The sequence below is a fragment of the Malaclemys terrapin genome, chromosome 6 (assembly GCF_027887155.1).
Source record: "Malaclemys terrapin pileata isolate rMalTer1 chromosome 6, rMalTer1.hap1, whole genome shotgun sequence".
Taxonomy (NCBI): domain Eukaryota; kingdom Metazoa; phylum Chordata; order Testudines; family Emydidae; genus Malaclemys; species Malaclemys terrapin.
The window spans coordinates 117,750,029-117,770,215 of record NC_071510.1 but is presented as its reverse complement, the minus strand read 5'-3'; the positions used below and the strand labels follow the sequence as shown (position 1 = coordinate 117,770,215).

Below are 20,187 nucleotides of genomic sequence, written 5' to 3'. Positions count from 1 at the left end.
TAGGTATATCTCCATATATATACACATTAGGACCACATCAAGATTCCTACCGCAGTCCACTGATAATAGAACAAAGTAACTTGAGTCAGTATCACATAGCCTGTTGGAATGGAGCAATGAAATAGTTTCCATTAGGAATACTTCTGGGACTGCTCTACTGTAAACCAATGGCCCAAAATGAACGCTTAATGAATCTCTTTTGAATCTGCATTGTAATAGAGAAAACAAAGATTCAAGAGTTTATTTTTTAATATTTAAAATCTATGGTGTTTGCAGAATCAGACTCCTAATTAACTGCATTAATTTTATATTTTTGTATTCCAACTTCTCTTTTGACCTCAGAAGGCTATAGAAAGACATCTGGAGAATGCTACTCTATTTCTATTCTAACCTATGAACATTACAATTTATATCTTAAAACCAAAATGCATTTTCAGTCACTGTATTAGAAAAAAAATTAAATGTTTCTTTTGCACAATTAAATGTCCATCCACTCATTTGTTTATCGTAGGACCCAGATGAGATTCTGGTTAGTGTTCAAAAATTCTCAGTGTAGGAACTTTTCATTTAGAAAAGAACGAAGTTAGGAAATCCTAACATTAAAAACCTCACGTAAAGTAATCAACCTTTAAACTGCAAATCAGTTGTGGCAGGGGGCAGAGGGAGGTAGGAATGATCTCCTATCATAGTGTACATCCATAGGTTGGTGTGCTATCACACACAGTACAGTACACCCAGTATTTTTATTTAGACTTCGTCATTGTTTAATTCTATATTCTCCAGTTTACATCAATTTCTCAAGGCCAGGGTTGAGTCGGGGAAGGAAATGCAAAATCTAAAGCAAATTGGTTTATGCCTCGGCATTTCACACTGTATGTTTCTAGTTTAGATAGATGCAAACCATTTTAAGGTAATTCTTCTTTTGCCTTGTTTTCCTGTTTGATTACAGATATATCTACATAATGGGAATCCAAGAGAGAAATGAAAAGTTATTCTACAGGATATTACAAGACGATATCGAGAGATTAATGCCAATAGTATATACACCAACAGTAGGTCTAGCCTGTTCCCAATATGGACATATCTTTAGGAGACCAAAGTAAGGACAGTCATTTTATTTTTGAAATGAGTGCAAGTAATTTTCTTAAGTATGATTTCTATTTCTACTGTAATTCAGAATTTATATGGAACACTTGCATATTTTGGCACATGGAAAGTAAAAGGCTGGATCCTTGGCTGTGGCTAAGGAGTGCACAGTTCAGCAAAGGCAGCACAAAGCTCACCTTTCCATTCCTCTGATCCTGGGCCAGATGTTTGCTAGGCTGGGCCAGTCCCCCAGTGTAACTTGGAGCAGCCTAAAAGCAGCTCTGAGTTATGCCAGTGGTTGATATGGCAGCCAGAGATCAGTGGGACATAAAGACGCTCTGGACATGCCCCTTTCTTCCAGCCACACCCCTGCACTACCAGCAGGGAAGGGGGTAGCATAAGAACTGTTGCAGGAGTTCTATACTGATCTGTCATCCCTGGGGGAATGGGCGGGGGGGTGGTTCTGCCATGGCTGCTGACACTAGCTTTAGGGCCGCTTTGCCTGGTGGTGTGACTCAAACTGACTCATGGCAGTACAGAATCCAGGTCGTGTTATGAACAACTGTATGACTCTACATTTATCTTTTTAATCTAGTATGTTATCTTGGTTGCGTAGACTTAGTTATAACTGTCATTCATTGTCTCTTTTATATTCTTTTGTGTAAGCAATTGCAAAACTTGTAATTAATTAGCACCAGAAATGTAGTCTTTAAAACCTTGTTTTGCAAAGCAGATTTGAAGTTTTAATTATCGAGTATAAAAGTGTTTCCATTCTGATTTTGTTTCAGAGGATTATTTATTTCTATCTCAGACAGAGGTCATATTAGGTCAATTGTGGACAACTGGCCAGAAACTGATGTTAAGGTATTGCCACCACAACACTCCTTTTTTCTAATCGTCTTTTCTTTTTGAATCCCAACTCATCTTTTAAAAAAGTGGATAGTTTTATTGAGAGACATGCTGATGCTAAATAATGCATGCATGGCAATTGTATGAGAATGACAGCTGTATATAGTTTATAACAGTTCTGCACATAAAGATGTGTGGGGTTGTGCCCTAAATCCAAGCTTATAGTTCAAGACCTACAGCATGAAAGCTGCAGATCGACAGTGTTTCTTTCCTATGCCAGTTGTGATCATCACAATATAGAATAAAAGTTACAAAACGCTTTTTTCTTAACAGTTCTATCTGGAGAGGATTTTGCGGTTTGTTTCTTAACATGCCTGTCTTTCTCTGAATTACCCACTGTTGCTGTTTTAGGGTAAGATAGAACTGGGAGTTGGGAAACCTGGGTTCTATTCCTAGCTCTGCCACAAACTTCCTGTATGACCTTGAACAAAACACTTGGAGTCTATGACTCTGTTTCCCCGTCTTTAACGTTGAGATAAAAACACCAAATTTGAAGAAATGTTCTGATGTTAAATTCATTAAAGTTACTGGAAAGTATTTTGAGATCCTCAGTGGAAATGCAAAGTCTATACAATGGTAGTACTTAAAAACTTGTCAGCTGCTCTAGATAACTAAGTAATTATTTGCAACAAGATAGGTGATTCCTGTGGTCACTTTAGGCAAGTACAGGGAACCCTGCTGATACTAATGTAACCTTGTCTATTTCCTCTTAGGTAAAATTAGCTAGTCCTTAAGTATTGCCACTAGAGACAATAAATTCTTTGCAAGCTATTCTTAATTTGTTTTAATGGTTAATTTTGCCAAGAAAAATGTATGCAATATTGCTTTATCCTTGACTATCAAAGTTAACCTTTAATCTTTGTGTAATTTTAAGGCTGTTGTAGTAACTGATGGAGAGAGAATATTAGGTCTTGGAGATCTGGGTGTCTATGGAATGGGAATTCCTGTAGGAAAACTATGTTTGTATACAGCATGTGCTGGAATACGGCCAGATAAATGCCTGCCTGTATGTATCGACGTTGGAACTGACAATCTAGTAAGTTAAACTGTATTTTGCCTGCCATAAAGAAATCACTTTTTGATGGTGGTTTGTAGTAAAAATTAGTACTATAAGAAGGTGTATGTATCTGAGTGAGTACTCTGTGTTAAGATTGAATCATCTTGTGTAATATTAAGTAGTTTGGAATTAATTTAAAGCTGAATATTAATATCTGAGACTCCCCAGCTATGTATATAAAGTTAAGTGGTGCATTTGGACTGTTACTTAAATGCTGATCTCGACTGCAAAGCAATGGGAAAAGGTGACCTGAGTTTTAAGCTGCTGGAAGAGCGAACCAGATTTGTTAAAGCATTATTACCCTGAATATTGATTCATCCCATTGTAAGGACAGTGATGTAATGTTTTCAGGTAACAGTTGATATTTATCTACCCTCAGAACTTGTTCCTTTATGTCTGCGGCTATGTAGCATAGTGTTCCCAGTGTAGTATTGTTGTCTATTTTATTTATATTGCAGAAATACTCCAGCAGGGACAGGACTTCCTTGTTGCTAACCATTGTGCAAGCATATAGGAAGACACAGTGCCTGCCCTGAAGAGTTTCCAGTTAGATCCTGTTAGACCTTTTTTGTTTCAGGAGGATGGATTCACTATAGGCAAAATCAAACAATACTCCAATGCCTTAGCAAATAATTTGTATTTAACTACTAACAAAACTATGAAAAGAGAGAATTTAAGATCTCTCCCAATTAAGCATCTGGAAGGAGACTGACAAAGGCACAAATAGGAGCTAACTAACCTTTGTGCCTTTGAAAATTTACCCCCTTTTTCTTTTCAGCTTATTTTACTTCCCAATTGTATTTTTAAAAGAAAATGTCTCCTCTGTTCCTGTGTATTTCATTTTAACCAGTTTTCCAAGATTCCTAATTCCAGCCCCGCCCCCAAGTTTCTTTTCACAAACATTTTAGACCCACTCATGTCCAGTTAAGTTGCAAGCTCAATTAGACATGAAGCATTCTCATCAAAGGCAGCTAGAATTCAAGTTTGTGAAAGTGATGGAGTTGGGGAGAAAACAGAGGGAGAAATAGAAAGGGAGCAAAAAATGGTGGGTGACTGCTAGAAAATCCAGAGAATTGTCACCAATACCTAGGATTTCTGCAGTATTTGCTCCATTGTCTGCAGAATCAAAGAATTCCTGGCTCCCTTACTATGGCTAGCTAGAAATTCAACTGTGAAAATACTCCCGGAAGAAAAGATAGCTGAAATCCTTCTCAGTATCTTATCTCTGGGTAGTGAGTGAAATATGTCACTTAGAACTTTGCAGGGTGTATATTGAGTGAATGAGTGATTTCATTCTGCTGCTATCTTTGGTTTATTTTATAGACCCTATTAAAAGATCCTTTTTATATGGGCCTGTACCAAAAAAGAGACCGCTCACAACTTTATGATGACCTGATTGATGAGTTTATGGAAGCCATTACAGACAGGTATGGTACTGAATTGGTTACTCATAAATTTGTCAAGAAGTAGTGGGCCCTGAGAAACATCACACAACTTCCTTTTCAAATGTCATATCGGGAGAGAATATACTTGAGTGACTGAAGTATAGGACTATGAATCAGGAGACCTGAATTCTAGTCCTGGCTCTACCAGTCACTTTGTGTTTGACTTTGGGCACATCTCCTGTCCTCTGTGTTAAACATATATAAGACATAGATAGCATTTAACCGTTTCCAGGAAGAGCCCAAGGACTGCTTCTGGCCCTAAACAACTCTGTGTGTATATATAAGGACTGCTTCTGGCCCTAAACAGTTCTGTGTGTATATATAGGAATTTTTGATTTATTAATGTGTCAATTGATAAAATATCTTGCTGTATTCTTTAGGTACGGCCATAACACACTTATTCAGTTTGAAGACTTTGGGAATCATAACGCTTTCCGTTTTTTGAGGAAATACAGAGAGAAATATTGCACCTTCAATGATGACATTCAGGGTAAAATGTTCACTTCTGACTCTTGCTACATATGTGAAAACCTTCCCCCCAAAATATGTTCTGTCATGTCAATCTATTCAGCTCTCCTGAGAGTTTTATTTCCTTTGTAGGGACAGCTGCAGTGGCCTTAGCAGGAATGCTAGCAGCACAGAAGGTTGTTGGGAAAGCAATCACAGAGCATAAAGTTTTGTTTCTTGGAGCAGGAGAGGTGAGTTCTGCAATGGTCTCTAGTGCAATTAAAGTTAAATCCCATAGAACTGTAAAAAGGGATGTGGGTGTTTTTTGTGTTTTCTTGCAGAACTCTGTATGCGAGAGGCCTACTGAACTGTATTGAAAGGAAATGCTTCTTTACAGAAGATCATTATTTATTTTGAAGTTTGGGTTTAACATTTACAAAAGGATAATTTTCAAGGGCCAGATTCTCACTTCACCCATACAGACATCATAAAGCAGATGGGCCCAGGCATACAATGGCAGGGTTTAGCCCCCAAAATTATGATTTTGCACGAGAGAGAGAGAGAGAAAGTAATTGTTAGTTCTTACCATATTGGAAGGAAATGTACCATGATTTTCTTAGTAAGTTAAACTGATGGATGTTTCCTTTATTTTCAACTACTTGTTCTTTATCTGTCAGGCTGCTCTTGGAATTGCAAACCTCATTGTTATGGCTATGATGGAAAGCGGTATTTCTGCAGAGGAAGCATATAAGAAAATATGGATGTTTGATAAATATGGCCTGTTGGTTGAGGTGAGGGTCTGTCAGGCCTTTTGAATAACACAGTACACGTTGCCATTCTCTTTCCTTCCCTTCTCACAATCAGAATCAACTTAAATCTTTAGGGCCGAGAACAAAAGGTAGACGCCAATCAAGAGTCATTTATGCACCAACCCCCAGACCAGGTGCCAAAGACATTTGTAGATGCGGTGAATGTACTTCAGCCGTCAGCTATTATTGGTCAGTAAACTTATTTCAGACTCCTTAGATAATATATGTTGTTAATTTTATCTTGCTGTCACTGGGCCAGTTGCTGCTTTCACTTTTACCAGTGTACATATCGCATATATAACATATAGCATAACCCCGCCTATGTCGATGGGGCTATTCTGCATTTGCACTGGGGTAAATGACAGCAGAATTTGGTCCACTGTTTTAAAATACGTATAAAATGCTTTTGGGACTCAGTGTATCATGTCTATAATACATACAGGCTCAGCTCTTTAGCTATGGCTGAGGAGCTCAAAGTGCAACTCAGGGGCATAGCCTTTTTTTGCTCCCCACTCCAATCCTGAGCTGGCTAGTCTGCTGGTGTAGCTTAGAACAGCCTACAGACTGGTCTGAGTTACACTGACTGCCAGTGGTCCAAAAGAATGATACTGCAACTGCGGATCAGTGAGAAATAGAGAAGATCCAGCTACTCCCATTTCTCTTGTCAGATTCCTACCCCAGCAGCTGGGCGAGAGATGGTGCAAGAACTGCTTTGCATACTTTGTGTCACCACGATACCCCCTATGCTGAAGTAATTTTTCCCGTGGCTAGCTACACTGACTTTTGAGCTAGTATCTGCCAGCAATTTGGTGCAAACCAGATGTTCTGCACCCCAGTCCTTGATCCCCAGTATTCATTGTGTGAGTATGTATGTATGTATATGTTAATTATAACAACCCCTAGTAGCCACCACTATAGTTAAGGCTGCAAAATGGCTTCTGTTATAATACCATATATGGTTTTGGGCTGAGTCTTTGCCCCTGAGTGTGCGCACGTGTGTGTGTGTGTGTCTGAGTGTGCGTATTCATTTTTATGTATTTGTGCATATGTATATCAAGTGTGTTAAACTGTTTGAGTTATAAAATGATTGTGGGGAGGAGGAATACCTTATTCTTAAGGCCCCTTCCCGCCTCATAAATAACTAAAAAATATCTGAGCTTTGAAAATTCAAGCGTACTGATTTGTAGTGTCTTCACTGGGGTTGAATAGTGTAGGGTTTAAGTTTACAAAGCATTTCAAATTAGAGATGGAAAAAACCTTTTGGGTCATCTTGTGCATCTCCTGACAGTGCAAGATTGTTTCTCACAGCTCATTTTCTAGATACAGCTTGTTTTAATGAACGATGAATATTTATTCAAAGCCTTTTATTGGTTTTCCAGGTTTTGAGTGTGACTGACCTCAACAGTGATAATCTTGATTCACATCAGAAATAAATAAATACAGTGTAAACTTCTTGCAATCATTGTCCCATTTTCCATGTATAACAGTAATTTTTGTATCTTTCAATTTATTTCAGGAGTTGCAGGGGCTGGCCGACTCTTTTCACATGATGTGATCAAAGCCATGGGTTCCATCAATGAAAGACCTATAATATTTGCACTAAGTAACCCTACAGTGAAAGCTGAATGCACTGCTGAGGAAGCTTATACATTAACAGAGGTACATAGTGAGGAAAAATGTCAATGCACATATATTGTTTTTCTGTCTGTAATGTAAGAGTGCAAAACCCCAAGCATTTAAACTTGGAATTTCTCCATGTAAAGAATACAACTGCTCATTATCTTCCAGTTTCAAATGCATATTTGTCTTAGTATAAATTAAAAAGCAGCTCCGATTTTAAATTATTACATTTGGCAGGCGATTACCTCATCATGAGGTCTAAATCTTGTTTCTGTTTTGACAACAATATTGAAGTGTAATAATTGGTTACTGAGAGTAACTTGTGTTTCTAACCTTGACTGACATTGTTTGAGACTATTTTTAGCTTTTGTTTTTAAAGAAACAGTTATTTTATGTAATAGTCATGACAGAAGCCAGCTACAACCTGGAAATAGTTAATTAAACAGTCTTTATTTAACATTGAATCAGGTCCTCAGAACACGGAATGTCTTTGCTTGTCTTGTACAGCCCAAGGATCATACTCGGCACTTAATTTCCTAATATTTGAATTGCTCAGAACATTTAAAATTATGCATAGCGGACTGATTCTGATCTCTCTCACTCTGGATTTACACTCCAGTGTAATTCCACTGATTTCAGTGCTGTTACAGCTAACTTAGCCCAATGTGAGTGAGCTCAGGCCCAGTATTGGCATTTAGTAAACGAAAACCCAATAAAACCTTTCTCCTTCTGCACAGTTTTTAAGCAGGGTGCACATAAGACTGTTTTTTGGTTTGAGGAGATTGGCAGAGGGGGAAGAGAGAGGGGAGAAAAAGCAGAGGCACCGTGGGCTGTAGTAGTTTTGAGCTGGCCTGCAAAACCATTTTTTGTCATGCCTCCCACTTAAATCCTTTTGACTCCTGTCCTGTAGGATCTCACCACTATGCACAGGGCTAGCATGGGGACTTTAGAAGCAGGGTGGTTAGTGAAATGGTTCTTTGGAATACATCCCGACCTTAAGTGACTCATTTATGTAGAAGTGTGTGGGCAGGGATCTTTAGGTGCTTCCTGCTGCAGAAATGTGTATTTGTGGTTTGTTCCTTTCAGCATTGGTGATCATCACATTGGTCAACAGCGCTGTACATTTTAAGGCTAAAGGGCTTGAAACTTACCTCTCTCCCTTGCCTAACAAAGAAAGCTGAGATTCTCGTATAGCTTTCTAGTTCTCCCCCAGATCAGTGGGTCTGTAGTGGAGTCTTTGCAAGGGCAAAGGCCCACTCTAGTAAAAGACAAAAGCCTCTGGACCAAATCTGGATTTTTGACTACTGTATTCCAGATTTCTACGACACCAGGGAACTCGTATGCAAGGTGTTTAGTACCTCAGGGCAATTAATTCTTTGTATACTGGCTATTCCCCAGATGTTTATTAGGCAATATTTTGGTGAATAAAATATAATACTCAAAAATCACAGTTCAGATTGAAGGTAAACAGAAACAGATGATAGGGCCAGATCTTCTGCTGCTATAAATCAGTGTAGCTCCATTGATGTCTATAGGGGGTACTTATCCACATGTGATATGAATGAGGTTCTGTTTCTTACTTTAGAGAAGGTCTACACAACAACAGCTGTCTCCACGGAATCCCCCGTGTGTATGTAGAGTGCTGAAGTGCACTCTCTGGAACATTTTATCACTGTCCATTTCCAACACAAGATAGTGCTGGGTAGATCCAGGTGCAATAGATCACTTTAAAGTGTTTTCACTTAGCTAAACACCACTGAAAGCAAGTCAGGCTGGTACTCAAAACAATTAGTCCTTGGTAGGTGGAGAGGGAATCTTTATTTTTCTCCAGGAGCTGCCTTCTATAGCGGCTGCCTTAATTTCTATTCATGATTTCCCATAATCTACCATTCACATGCATATGTTAAATGTTGTGTTGTAATGTTAAGGTTGTGAAATATTACAGGTTAATGGAAAAAGGATTTTCATTTTTACAGTCCTCCAAATTTTATTTTTTCTAATACTTTTGGCAGTTTGTTTTCCCACCCAATATTATGTCCATTTTCAGAATAATTATTTCTCTGATGTTAGTACAGCCTCAGTTATCCAGAATTCACCATTATCTTAAGCAGGGTCATGTTCTCTGACACCTAATAATTACATAGAGAATTCTCTTTATTAGCCAAAACCTTGATTATCCAAAATTACTCAGTGTTCCCCTTGTCATTTGACTAATAGTTTGTCTTGTAATTACCAATCCTCCACTCCCAGCCCTTTAGGTTTCTTGACTTCAGAAATGGCGTAACCATTATAAATGGGAAACTTTAAAATAACACTTAATGAGAGAGTCCATAGACAAACCTCCTAAGAGCAGGAAGAAACCATCAATAAACTCTTACTGCTTATTCTTGCATTTCCTTCAAGAGTATGGTGATGCTTTGGTGCCCTCTGCTGCTTTTCAAGAAGTATTTTTTGTTTTTAGTTTACATCATCTTTTGACTCTGACTTCATTCGTACTTTGCTACCTACTCAAAAAGTCCATTACTGTGTGTATGTCCACAGGCTCAAACACAATACCAGAGCTTTTGGCATACATGGTGATGTGTTCTCATGTGTGAGATTGATATGGAGCTGTAAACTTTTAAATTTTATTATTTTCACAATTTTCATTAGTTTTCAGGTTTGAACTGGAAGAGGGAGAGATTGCTTGACCATAGGGCAAGCAGATTTCACACTCAAACCTCTAGGCTACTTTTAATATTCCTTAATAATTAAAACCATCTTCATAGCACGAGAGGATCAATTGCATAACACATTCCTTCTAGAGGCCCTGATTCAGCAGAGCACTTAAGCACATATTGAGACCACAGCCTATCAGCCTGTTGTCTCTTATCTTATATTTTACATTGTAAGTTCCTTGTGATAACAACCATTTTTTGTCCTCTGTGTAGCATCTAGCACAGCGGGGCCTTGGCCAAGTCACTGATGAAAATATTGACTAGTATCTGTCCTGGGTCAGTACTGTTCAATACTTTCATTAATTACTTGGATGATGGAGTGGAGAGTATGCTTATAAAATTTGCAGGTGACTCCAAGCTGGGAGGGACTTTGAAGGACAGGATTAAAATTCAAAATGATTTTGGCAAATTGGTCTGAAATCAGCAAGATGAAATTCTGGAATGTATTAACAGGAGTGTTGTATATAAGACACTGGAGGTAATTGTCTCTCTCTGCTCTGCACTGGTGAGGCCTCACCTGGAGTGCTGTGAAAATGGGAGACAGTCCAAAGGAGAGCAACAAAAATGATAAAAAGTTTAGAAAACTTGACCTGTGAGGAAAGGTTAATAAAAACTGAGCATGGTTAGTCTTGAGAAAATAAAAATGAGAGGGGAACTGATCAGTGTTAACATATATTAAGGGCTGTTATAAGGAGGACTGTGTGCAATTATTCTCCACCTCCACTGATGGTAGGCCAAGAGGTAACAGGCTTAATCTGCAGCAAGGAAGATTTAGGTTAGATGTTAGGAAAACCTTTTTAACTACTGTATAAGGATAGTGAAGCACTGGAATAGGCATCCAAGGGAGATTATGGATCCTCGTCATCCAGTGTTTTTCAAACCTGGGTCCCAACCCAAAAGGGAGTCGCAAGCCTATTGTAGGGAGGTTGTGGTATTGCCACCCTTACTTCTGCGCTGTTGCTGGTGGCGGTGCTGCCTTGAGAGCTAGATGACATGATGTGGGGGGGGGAGGTCATCACAACCTGAAATATTTTCAAAGAGGTCCCAACAAAAAAAGTTTGAGAACCCCTGACAAACACTTGTCGGGCATGGTCTAGGTTTACTTGGTCCTGCCTCAGTGCAAAGGGATGGACTAGATGAGCTGTCAAGATCCCTTCCAGCCCTACATTTCTATGACTAGTGCACCTAGGTGCTGCCACAGTACAAATAATAATTAATCATAATAACTTACTTTAATCATGTGATTAGTCCCAACGGAAGGCTTTACTTACCTAGAGAGCTGTGTGCTATTAAGAGGAATTAAACAATTTAAACAAGTAGAAATCTTCCATTCCTTAGAAACCTGCATAGTTTGACGTGTATGCTTTCTACTTTTAGTTTCCTGATGTTTGTAACTCAGAAGGAAATCTTGCTAATATTTTTGTCTCTTCCAGGCTGTTTGGTGGGAGTTTTCGTTTTTGTGGGGATGGACTGTCGAGCTTTGATTCAGCAAGGCACTTGCATGGCCCTGACTTAAAGAATGTGAAAAAATTAGGCCCATGATTAAGTTCAGGAGTGGAGGAAGCTCCCTAAAAGTGTGGGGGCGGGGGCACCGGCACCTGAACCGTGCCCCCCCCCCCCCACCAGCGTCTTCTCTTCTCCCTGAACCCCTGCCCCGGTGCTGCCTCTTCCCTGCCAAGACCCTGCCTCTCACTCGCTCCTCTCTGCCCCTTCTCCCCCTCCCCCCGTTGCTTGCCCCTATGGCTGGTAAAAAGTGATGGGGCCTTGGTCCCCTGGCATCCCCTGTTCTGGAATCCCTGCTTAAATACCTTTACTGAATTGGGGCCTAGCTGATTGTGAGTGTGGTGTGGTAAGCCTCTCATTCATGGCGACTTTACGTAACGCAGACTCTGTGAATTACTCCCTCTTGTTTAATAGGGGCGGTGTTTGTTTGCCAGTGGCAGTCCGTTCGAGCATGTGGTTTTGAAAGATGGACGATCCTTCAAACCAGGCCAGGGAAACAATGCCTATATTTTTCCAGGTAGTATCGAGAATTCTGTTCTTCCACTTTAAGATTAGATTATTTCAGAGTTGTTACTAATACTGCAACATTGCCTAGAGACCCCGCTCAGGACTGGGGCTCCGTTGTACAGGCACACAGTAAGACACCTTCCCAGCCCTGAAGAGCTTAGTCTAGTTTAAGACAAGACTTAAGTGAGTACAATAAATAAATGGAGGCCGTTAAGGATATGTGATATGACGAGTGATTAGAATACATGGTGACATAGGCTGACTGTGTGCACAATTAGCAGGTTTCAGTTTGATTACTTTTTAGAAATATAAAGAACCAAGGCATATTATTGAAGACATTGCTTCCTTATGGCCACCTGCCAAAGTGTTTATTGTTTCTTGGCGGGGGGGCTTTCGTAAAGATGCTGTTCTTCTAATTACTTTTGCACAGATAATAGTGCAAAAGAGGCATCATCAGATAATTTTTTTAAAACAAAACCTGTATTTCCCCCCGCAAGTTGCACATTCTGGTATGTTCCTAGGACACCAGTAACTAGTCTTAAGAACTTGTGTTTTAACAGTCAACTAAAGTGAATGTATGAACCAAGAGTTTTGCTCATTAACTAAAAAATATCCAGTGCAGCACTTGAGTGTTCCACCGTCTGTCTATGCTTATGTAGCAAAATTAGCACTTCTCTCTCTCCTTTGCTGTGAATCTATTGGCACTTGACAGAGGAGGTTTAAAAAATCATATCCATAAATCCGAAACACTTTTTTATGGTTGTCTGCATTTCTTGCACCCTGTCAATGACGGGGCTGCACATTAAAAATGATTTTATCATAATATTATCAATAATTGTATTATAGGTGTGGCTCTGGCTGTAATCCTCAGCGGTGTTCGGCATATTAGTGATAAGGTCTTCCTTGAGGCCGCAAAGGTATGTGTTCAAACATAGATTATGGCTTTTGAAAGGCGAAATCAGTCACTTTGACATGATGGGCTGAGTTGGACTGATCAAACATTTTCCACTGAAATGGTTTTTCAGTAGAAAATTGGGTTTTGATTATCAATATTTTTTGTGAGAAATGTCTGCTCATGACAAAAATTTAATTTTTTTGTCCAAAAATCGAGTACCTGAAATATGAAATATTTCAATTTGTAAATGCAGCTGCAGTGCCTCTTGGGAATTGTAGTTTGGTTACCTTGTGTTCCCATTCTCCTCTATGGACTGTGCTCTCTGGCTGGACTACGTCTCTTGTGATGCACCATAGCCAGGGATTCTGATGATGCACCACCTCCCTTCTCCAAAAGGGGAGACTGTGGTGCATCATGAGAGTTCAATGAGGGAGCTTGGCCTATGGAGGAGAATGGACACATGGGGCACTGTAGCAGCATTTCCAAATCAAAATATTTAACATTTTTGGCCAAAATATTTTGGTTCTCAAATTTCCAACAAAAAAAATCACATTTTCCACAAAGAGGAGGGGAGGTAGGGGAGAACTCCATTTATTGACCAGCTCTAGGGCTGATGTTCTTTTATCTCCCTACATTGCCATGTGTAGTCCAACTTTATGGACTTGATTCACCAGCAGGAGCCTCTGCACTTTAGGGGGGAAAAATGATCCATAAGATGGTTGGATGATGTTACTTGGAGAATTTGTAGCCAGGGCTTTTTAGGGTTGCCCGAGGGGAGAGTAGCTACAAGACCGAACAAAGGTAGAAAGGAAAAATGTCTTAAACCCTAAAATACAGTGTGTGTGGTTTTTATTGTGTGGTTTTTCTTTTTTATTGCAAACATAGGAACAAAGGGGCTCTGTCCAATCTTTGTTGTAATTTCTGTTTCGTTCTTTCATGCACCTTCTGCAGCTTCTTTTGTCTGTCTGTTTGTTTTTCCATCTCCCCCTCTCCTTTTTATATTTACTTATTTATGTTGTTTTATTTGGATGTGAGTGGAATGATGGGATCCATCATTTTGTGCGTCCATGTTAAATGGGCCAACCCTGCAGTGCAGTGGCTTCCTTGTAATTTACCTGTTTACTGTTGTTAACATTGAGATGTTGACACTTCAGCAAAGAAACATCTGACTTCAGTTGAGATGCTAAAAAATCTTAATAATAATAATGAGGGAGAGGCTTGTTGCTTTGGACACAGATTGCAGCATGCATCTTTACAGTAATTTTTGAGGCTTTGACTGACTTATACCAAGCACTTTTATATGTATTTCAGGTAAACTGTCCCAGTAAGAACTCACAAACACATTCCTCTGTTTGCAGCTTAGTGATGCATTGCCTCCTGAGAGGGGTCAATAAATTACTAATATTTGTTTTTAATACAGACATTGACAGACCAGTTGACTGATGAGGAACTTGCCCAAGGACGACTTTATCCACCACTGTCCAACATCAAAGAAGTTTCTATTTGCATTGCTGTTAAAGTAAGTGGATAGCATTGGCCTATGCTAAAAGATATAATATACAGTGTATAAACTTCCCAAGCTCTGTAGCATGATATTTGGGACAAAAAAGAACAGTCTAGCGTTCAGGCTATTGATAAAAGTGCAAAGTACTACACTTAGGAAGGAAAAATCAACTGCATAAATATAAAATGGGGAATAGGTGACTAGGCAGCAGTAGTGCTGAAAAGGATTTGGGGGTTATAGAGGATCACAAATTGAATATGAGCCAACAATGTTGCAAAAAATGTCATTGTGGAATATAGTAACAGGAGTGTTGTATGTGAGACGTAAGAGGGAGTTGTCCCACTCTGTTCTGCACTGGTGAGACCTCAGCTGGAGTTTTATGCCAGTTTTGGGCATTTCACTTTTAAAAAGACGTTAACAAATTAGAGTCCAGAAGAGAGCAACAGAATAAGAGGTTTAGAAAACCTGACCTATGCGGAAAGGTCGAAAGAAGTGAGAAGGCCGGGGGGGGGGCTGGTAAGTCTTCAAATATGTAACAGGTTGTTATAATGAGGACAGCGATCAATGGTTCTCCACATCCATTGAGGATAGGACAAAAAGTAGTGAGCTTAGTTTGCAGCACATGAGAGTTAGTTTAGGTTGCATATTAGCAAAAACTTCTAATTATAAGAACAGTTAAGCAATGGAACAGGTTATCTAGGGAGATTGTGGAATCCCCATCAATATTGGTTTTTAAGACAGGTTAGACAAACACTTCTCAGGGATGGCTTAAGTATACTTAATCATGCCCAGTGCGGTGTGATGAGAAAAGACCTCTTGAGATCCTGCTAGCCCTACATTTTTATGATTCTGCTATAATAAGGGAGATTTGTGAAATATTAGTTTATTTATATGCTGGTAATGATCACTAGCCAAAACTTTGTTCCTTTGATTTCTTTCATATCATTCCAGTTCTAGGTCCCTTAAAAGGTTCTGGTCCTTATTCTAGTCCTTTTAGGACTTTAGAAATGTTCCTTCCTCTAGCATAATCTATTGTAGTTGTCCATAAGGGATTCTCTAGCTTTTGAAACCCAGATTTGAACTCATGGGAACAGAGTAGTCTTGGTCAAGGGCCACCAGCTATGGAATTCATTGACACCAGAAGTTAAAATGAGCCCTAGCCATACACCCTTTAGGGCATATTGCGAGATTTTCTTTCAGCATGCCTTTGCCTAACTCATGAGTTGCAGAATGGTCCCATAAGTAACTGGCTTTAATTTGAGACAAGGAGGATAGTTTGCCATTCTCCTAGATGGTGTTGATGCTTTATGTAGCTCATGGCTTCGTGGGTGCCCTAGAAGTGTGCATAATGATACTTTATCTGAACGTTAGATTTTGCTTTATGGCTGCATTCAAAGGGTGTGTTCCTACCTCAGCTGAAAGGATGCAAAGAAAAATACTTGATTATTGTGTATCAAACATTCTTTAGAGCAGTTAATTCCACTGCATAAGATGTCAAAAGTATCGTAGCAATCTTTTTAGTATATAAGATCTTCTGGAATCACTAATATGAGAGAGAATAAAAGTGCACTTCTTGTATTAAAAAAACAAATGTGTTCTCCACTTTGAAAAGAACAGAGGTACTAAGGGCCAAATCCTTCCCTTGTCTGCACTTCCCTAGAGAGCACGGATAGTGGCATATGTTTCTTGTGCACCTCAAATTTTCCTCACCAGGCCAGGACTCAAGGGAGGGATCCAAGATGGGTGAGCATTCTGCTGCCTTCCAGAAGTAGAGTGCACCCCAGACCAGCACATTGCATATCCTGCAGGTCTGTAGCATATACACGAACTATCTGGGGAGCTGGCCAACCATGCCTTCTTAGGGACTTAGAGCACCAGCCAATACCTAAGCCAGGCCCCCTTTTTACACTCTCTTGTGAGCACTACAGTGAGACCCTGCCCTTTTCCTTGCATAGGGGATACTTGTAATAATGAGAGGTAAAAAAAAAATCAGAAGTGTGATTTTTATTTGACACTATCTGCTACCCTCGACTAATCCTTTTTAATACATCTAATTTCACTAGCTTAGCTGAAGATCTCTTCTGTTTTCCTAGTATATCATCCAAAAAAGTATTAACAGGCACAAACTGTACATTGATTTAACTTTCAGGTTATGGAATTTATGTACGCAAACAACATGGCTTTCCATTACCCCGAACCTGCAGACAAGAACCAATATATACAATCAAAGATTTGGAGCTACGAATACGAATCCTTCATGCCAGACGTGTATGACTGGCCTGTGTCTACGGGCAAAGCCAGCTGAAATGCACTGACATACTAAAGATCGCACTCCTCGGGTGCTGTCTTCTACTCTGCAGGGAATCTTTTTCAGACCAATTTACGATAATGACTTTTGCAACTTGTAACTTATTTTCCCTCATTTTGTTGTCTCTCCTCCATCCCCTCATTTTTCTGCGTGACTGATTTTTTCCCATAAGAATCTGATCAACTATATTGGTGATGGTTCACATCACATGAATGGTATAGCTGTCCAAAATTCATTTAAATGACAGTAATGTTGTAACTGAAGTTTAGAGCCCTCTTCACATCAGAGAATTTTTAAATGGTATTTTAGCCATAGATAAATGATAATGAACTGTATTCTCCGTCTCATCATTGCTGATTGCCAAGATATTTGCTTTTGATTTTTAATAATAAGTCTTCTGTCTAGTTTCTTCATTGTCATCACGAACAATGAATTGTCGCATCACAGAAAGAATCTCTCAAGAAAAAAGGCCAGATGTATCAAAATGGCAGATTCTGTTCCATTTGCAGAACAAAGCTACATGTGTCCAGGTTTCCATGCTTCATTCAGCCTTCTTGGCTGTGGGGAGGCCAGTGTTGTGTGCACATTTGAAATTTGCAACACTATTTGTACTCTACAGTTTAATCATTGTATAGAATTTATTATTGGGAAAAAATTGTGAATTAGTTTGAAAAAAGTTGTTCTTGAAAAGTCTGAAAATAATCACGTTATAGTCGGGAGGTTTTATATAAGCAAAAGAAGGTAAACTATTGCAGATTATTCTACTTTTTGAGATGCAGTTTATAAAGCAGTCTACAGAATCCTTTATAGTGAGTTGTGGAAGCTACGGGTGGTTCAGTTTAGCTGCAGAACTCAGAAATTATCTGCCAAAAGATTTTGGTTTGATGTGTTTTCTTTTTAAGGTTCTGTTACTTTTAAGCAAACCTCTCAGCATTGTGTTCTTCCTAGAACTTACATCCTTTGTTTTCACATGAGGCGTTTGTAGAGCCAGGTGACCCATCACTGACCAGAAGTGACTCCAAAACAGACCTGCTTGGTGCTTTGAACAAAAGTTATTTTCCCTCTTTCTTCTTTTTTCTGTTGCTGATTTAACCTGGAACAGTGGGTGCTGCAGGCAGCTATTGATATGTGCACTTCCAGCGGTTTGACTGCATGTTTCCTGCAGTCTTCGCTTGATAGACTCCCAGTAGTTCAGCATGAATAGAAGACTCGAAAAGTCTGACTTTCGAAAGTTTTCAGTCGATCCCTTGTTCCTCTTCACACCACAGAATGTGAATTTAATTTAACTTCTATCAAGTTACTCCATATGAAATCAGAAGTTGTGGCCAGATCATTGCTAGATTAGTTCTTTTTTTCCTCATCGATTCATTCAGGCTTAGCCTCCTGTTGCATGGAAGGCCCTGAATTTGACGTGGGTATTATTGTTTTGGTTCCTTCTCGTTTCCCCCCATCTACTGTCTGAGTGAATCCAGTTCTCCACATTAGTAGACACAGGATGTGGCTATTGCTGGTTGTCTATGACTTTGTTAAAACCATCCCCTAAGAGCAGGGGTAACATAAGACTAGACAAAGGGAACTGTGTGCTTTACTGGAGTTTTGCTGTGTCAAGAACCAATGGCAGAAATAAATAGCTCTTCTGGCTGAACTGACAGGCTAGAAGCCAAGATCCAGATACATGAATAAATTTATCCATGGCAAATATATGCACAGCAGGAAGCGCAGTCACCAGGCCCCCTTGAAGAGGGTGCAGAGCCCCCATCCTTTTATTGCTTACTCTGTTATGGTTTTAAAATAAACATGAAGTGATTGTTTTTATCTTTTTAAGAGCAAAAGGTGAGAGGAAGAAAAGTAGAGTTTGCAGTAGATTTTAACTAGGTGAGGAGAGAAGACTGCTTTTTCCAAATATCTCAGTGATGGAAAAATTACTTGACAATATACTGAGGTTTTGGTAAAACAGAGTGTGGAGGCGGCTTTAAATTCTACGTTGTTGTATTTTGTGAATTATGAGGTTCGCAATTTATATATCTATAAAAAAAGACCAACACACACATGGTGTTTTTACAAAGAATTCCTTTTCATCTATTTTTGCAATGCTTGGTTTCTAGTGTATTTATAAGTTAATTTAAACTTGAATCTTATTCTGGGATCATTATTTATTTAGTACAGAAAATAACTACCAGGTCTTCTGAAAACTCAAATCTCACCAAAGCATGAATTGAGAATTAGTTATTTGTGTGTAAGTGTATTAAAGGAAACGTGCAACAAACATTTCCCCACTCCTTCCAGTGAAAATGTGAATTTAACAAAGAAAAAAATAAGCACTCCATATGTTGCCTTCATGGTATGTGTTGAAGATGAATCTTCTGTATCCTGGGTCAGCAATGACTGCAGAGACTGTGCTCAGCCATTGGGGGAAGGTTGTACCTTGTGACTAAATAGAAATATACATATTTCCATTTAGGGCCTTATTTCTCAGAAGAGCTGAGCAGCCACAATTCAAAGTCAATGGGAACTGTACGTACTCTGCACTTCTGAAAATTAGGCCCTTCAAGAGTGGCATTGACTGACCACAGTAGGCTGCTGCCCTAGGCTGTAAGGATAGCAGCTGATACTGTCAGCCAAAACACAGAAAAAAATTGGCAGGGACTTCCAATAAAGGTGTGGACCAGGTTTCCTGTTTTCGCAAAACATACTCTGTTATTTTCTTGCTGGCCTCCATCTGTAGGAGCCCAGAGCATTACATTGCTCAAAAGTGACTTGTAGTGGCATTGACCAGCTGTGAATGTTTTTGAAACTTTGTTTGAGATACAAGAAGCCACTGAAAAGGAGAGGAGGGAGCATAGCTCTTCTGTCTGACTCTGTCCCTGTCTTTACTACATCTATAACTGAAACAGAAGACATATTTAAAATACAATTGTTTCCTGATCTGGGTACAGAATGCTTCAAAGTTCTAATGTATGTAGGATCTGACTGTCTCTGCAACTGGGTAAAGATCATAGAAGTCCAGGGTTTTCACTTAGTTACTAGTACACAGATCTCATCTAACTTGCAACTTGTGACTAGGTTTTGTTGTTCAGTTATCACTGGATCATAACTAGGGTCTAAGATTATACATGTAATTTACCACCACTGTGTTTTCTATTTGTGACAGGGTACCAGCTCAGGTAATCCTACTTTGGATGCATTTCACTTTTCCTTTTTATTATTTTTAAATACATGCTGAAAGGGATGAGATAGATTCCATGCATTATCATATTTAATAAATTCATTCAAACTACCTAAGAGCATTAATTAAACTATTGAAAATTCACTGATCTGTCATCCAGAAAGGAAACCGCATAGAGTTCAGCTTCATATTTTAACATAATTCTGATTTTGCT

General features: G+C 39.2%; 1 protein-coding gene across 2 annotated transcripts in view; it reads left to right on the top strand.

Moving 5' to 3' along the window:
• The window catches only part of ME2 (malic enzyme 2), a 45,968-nt gene extending 25,884 nt beyond the window's left edge, over positions 1–20,084 (top strand). For both annotated transcript variants that reach the window (XM_054032932.1, XM_054032931.1), the window contains exons 4-16: positions 950–1,099; positions 1,875–1,950; positions 2,870–3,031; positions 4,376–4,479; positions 4,878–4,987; positions 5,098–5,195; positions 5,622–5,735; positions 5,828–5,942; positions 7,270–7,412; positions 12,008–12,110; positions 12,947–13,017; positions 14,416–14,514; positions 16,649–20,084. In XM_054032932.1, the coding sequence (XP_053888907.1) occupies positions 950–1,099; positions 1,875–1,950; positions 2,870–3,031; positions 4,376–4,479; positions 4,878–4,987; positions 5,098–5,195; positions 5,622–5,735; positions 5,828–5,942; positions 7,270–7,412; positions 12,008–12,110; positions 12,947–13,017; positions 14,416–14,514; positions 16,649–16,804 (1,501 nt within the window). In that variant the 3' untranslated portion in view covers positions 16,805–20,084. The remainder of the gene's footprint in view (positions 1–949; positions 1,100–1,874; positions 1,951–2,869; positions 3,032–4,375; positions 4,480–4,877; positions 4,988–5,097; positions 5,196–5,621; positions 5,736–5,827; positions 5,943–7,269; positions 7,413–12,007; positions 12,111–12,946; positions 13,018–14,415; positions 14,515–16,648) is intronic.
• Positions 20,085–20,187: the final 103 nt, after the last annotated feature.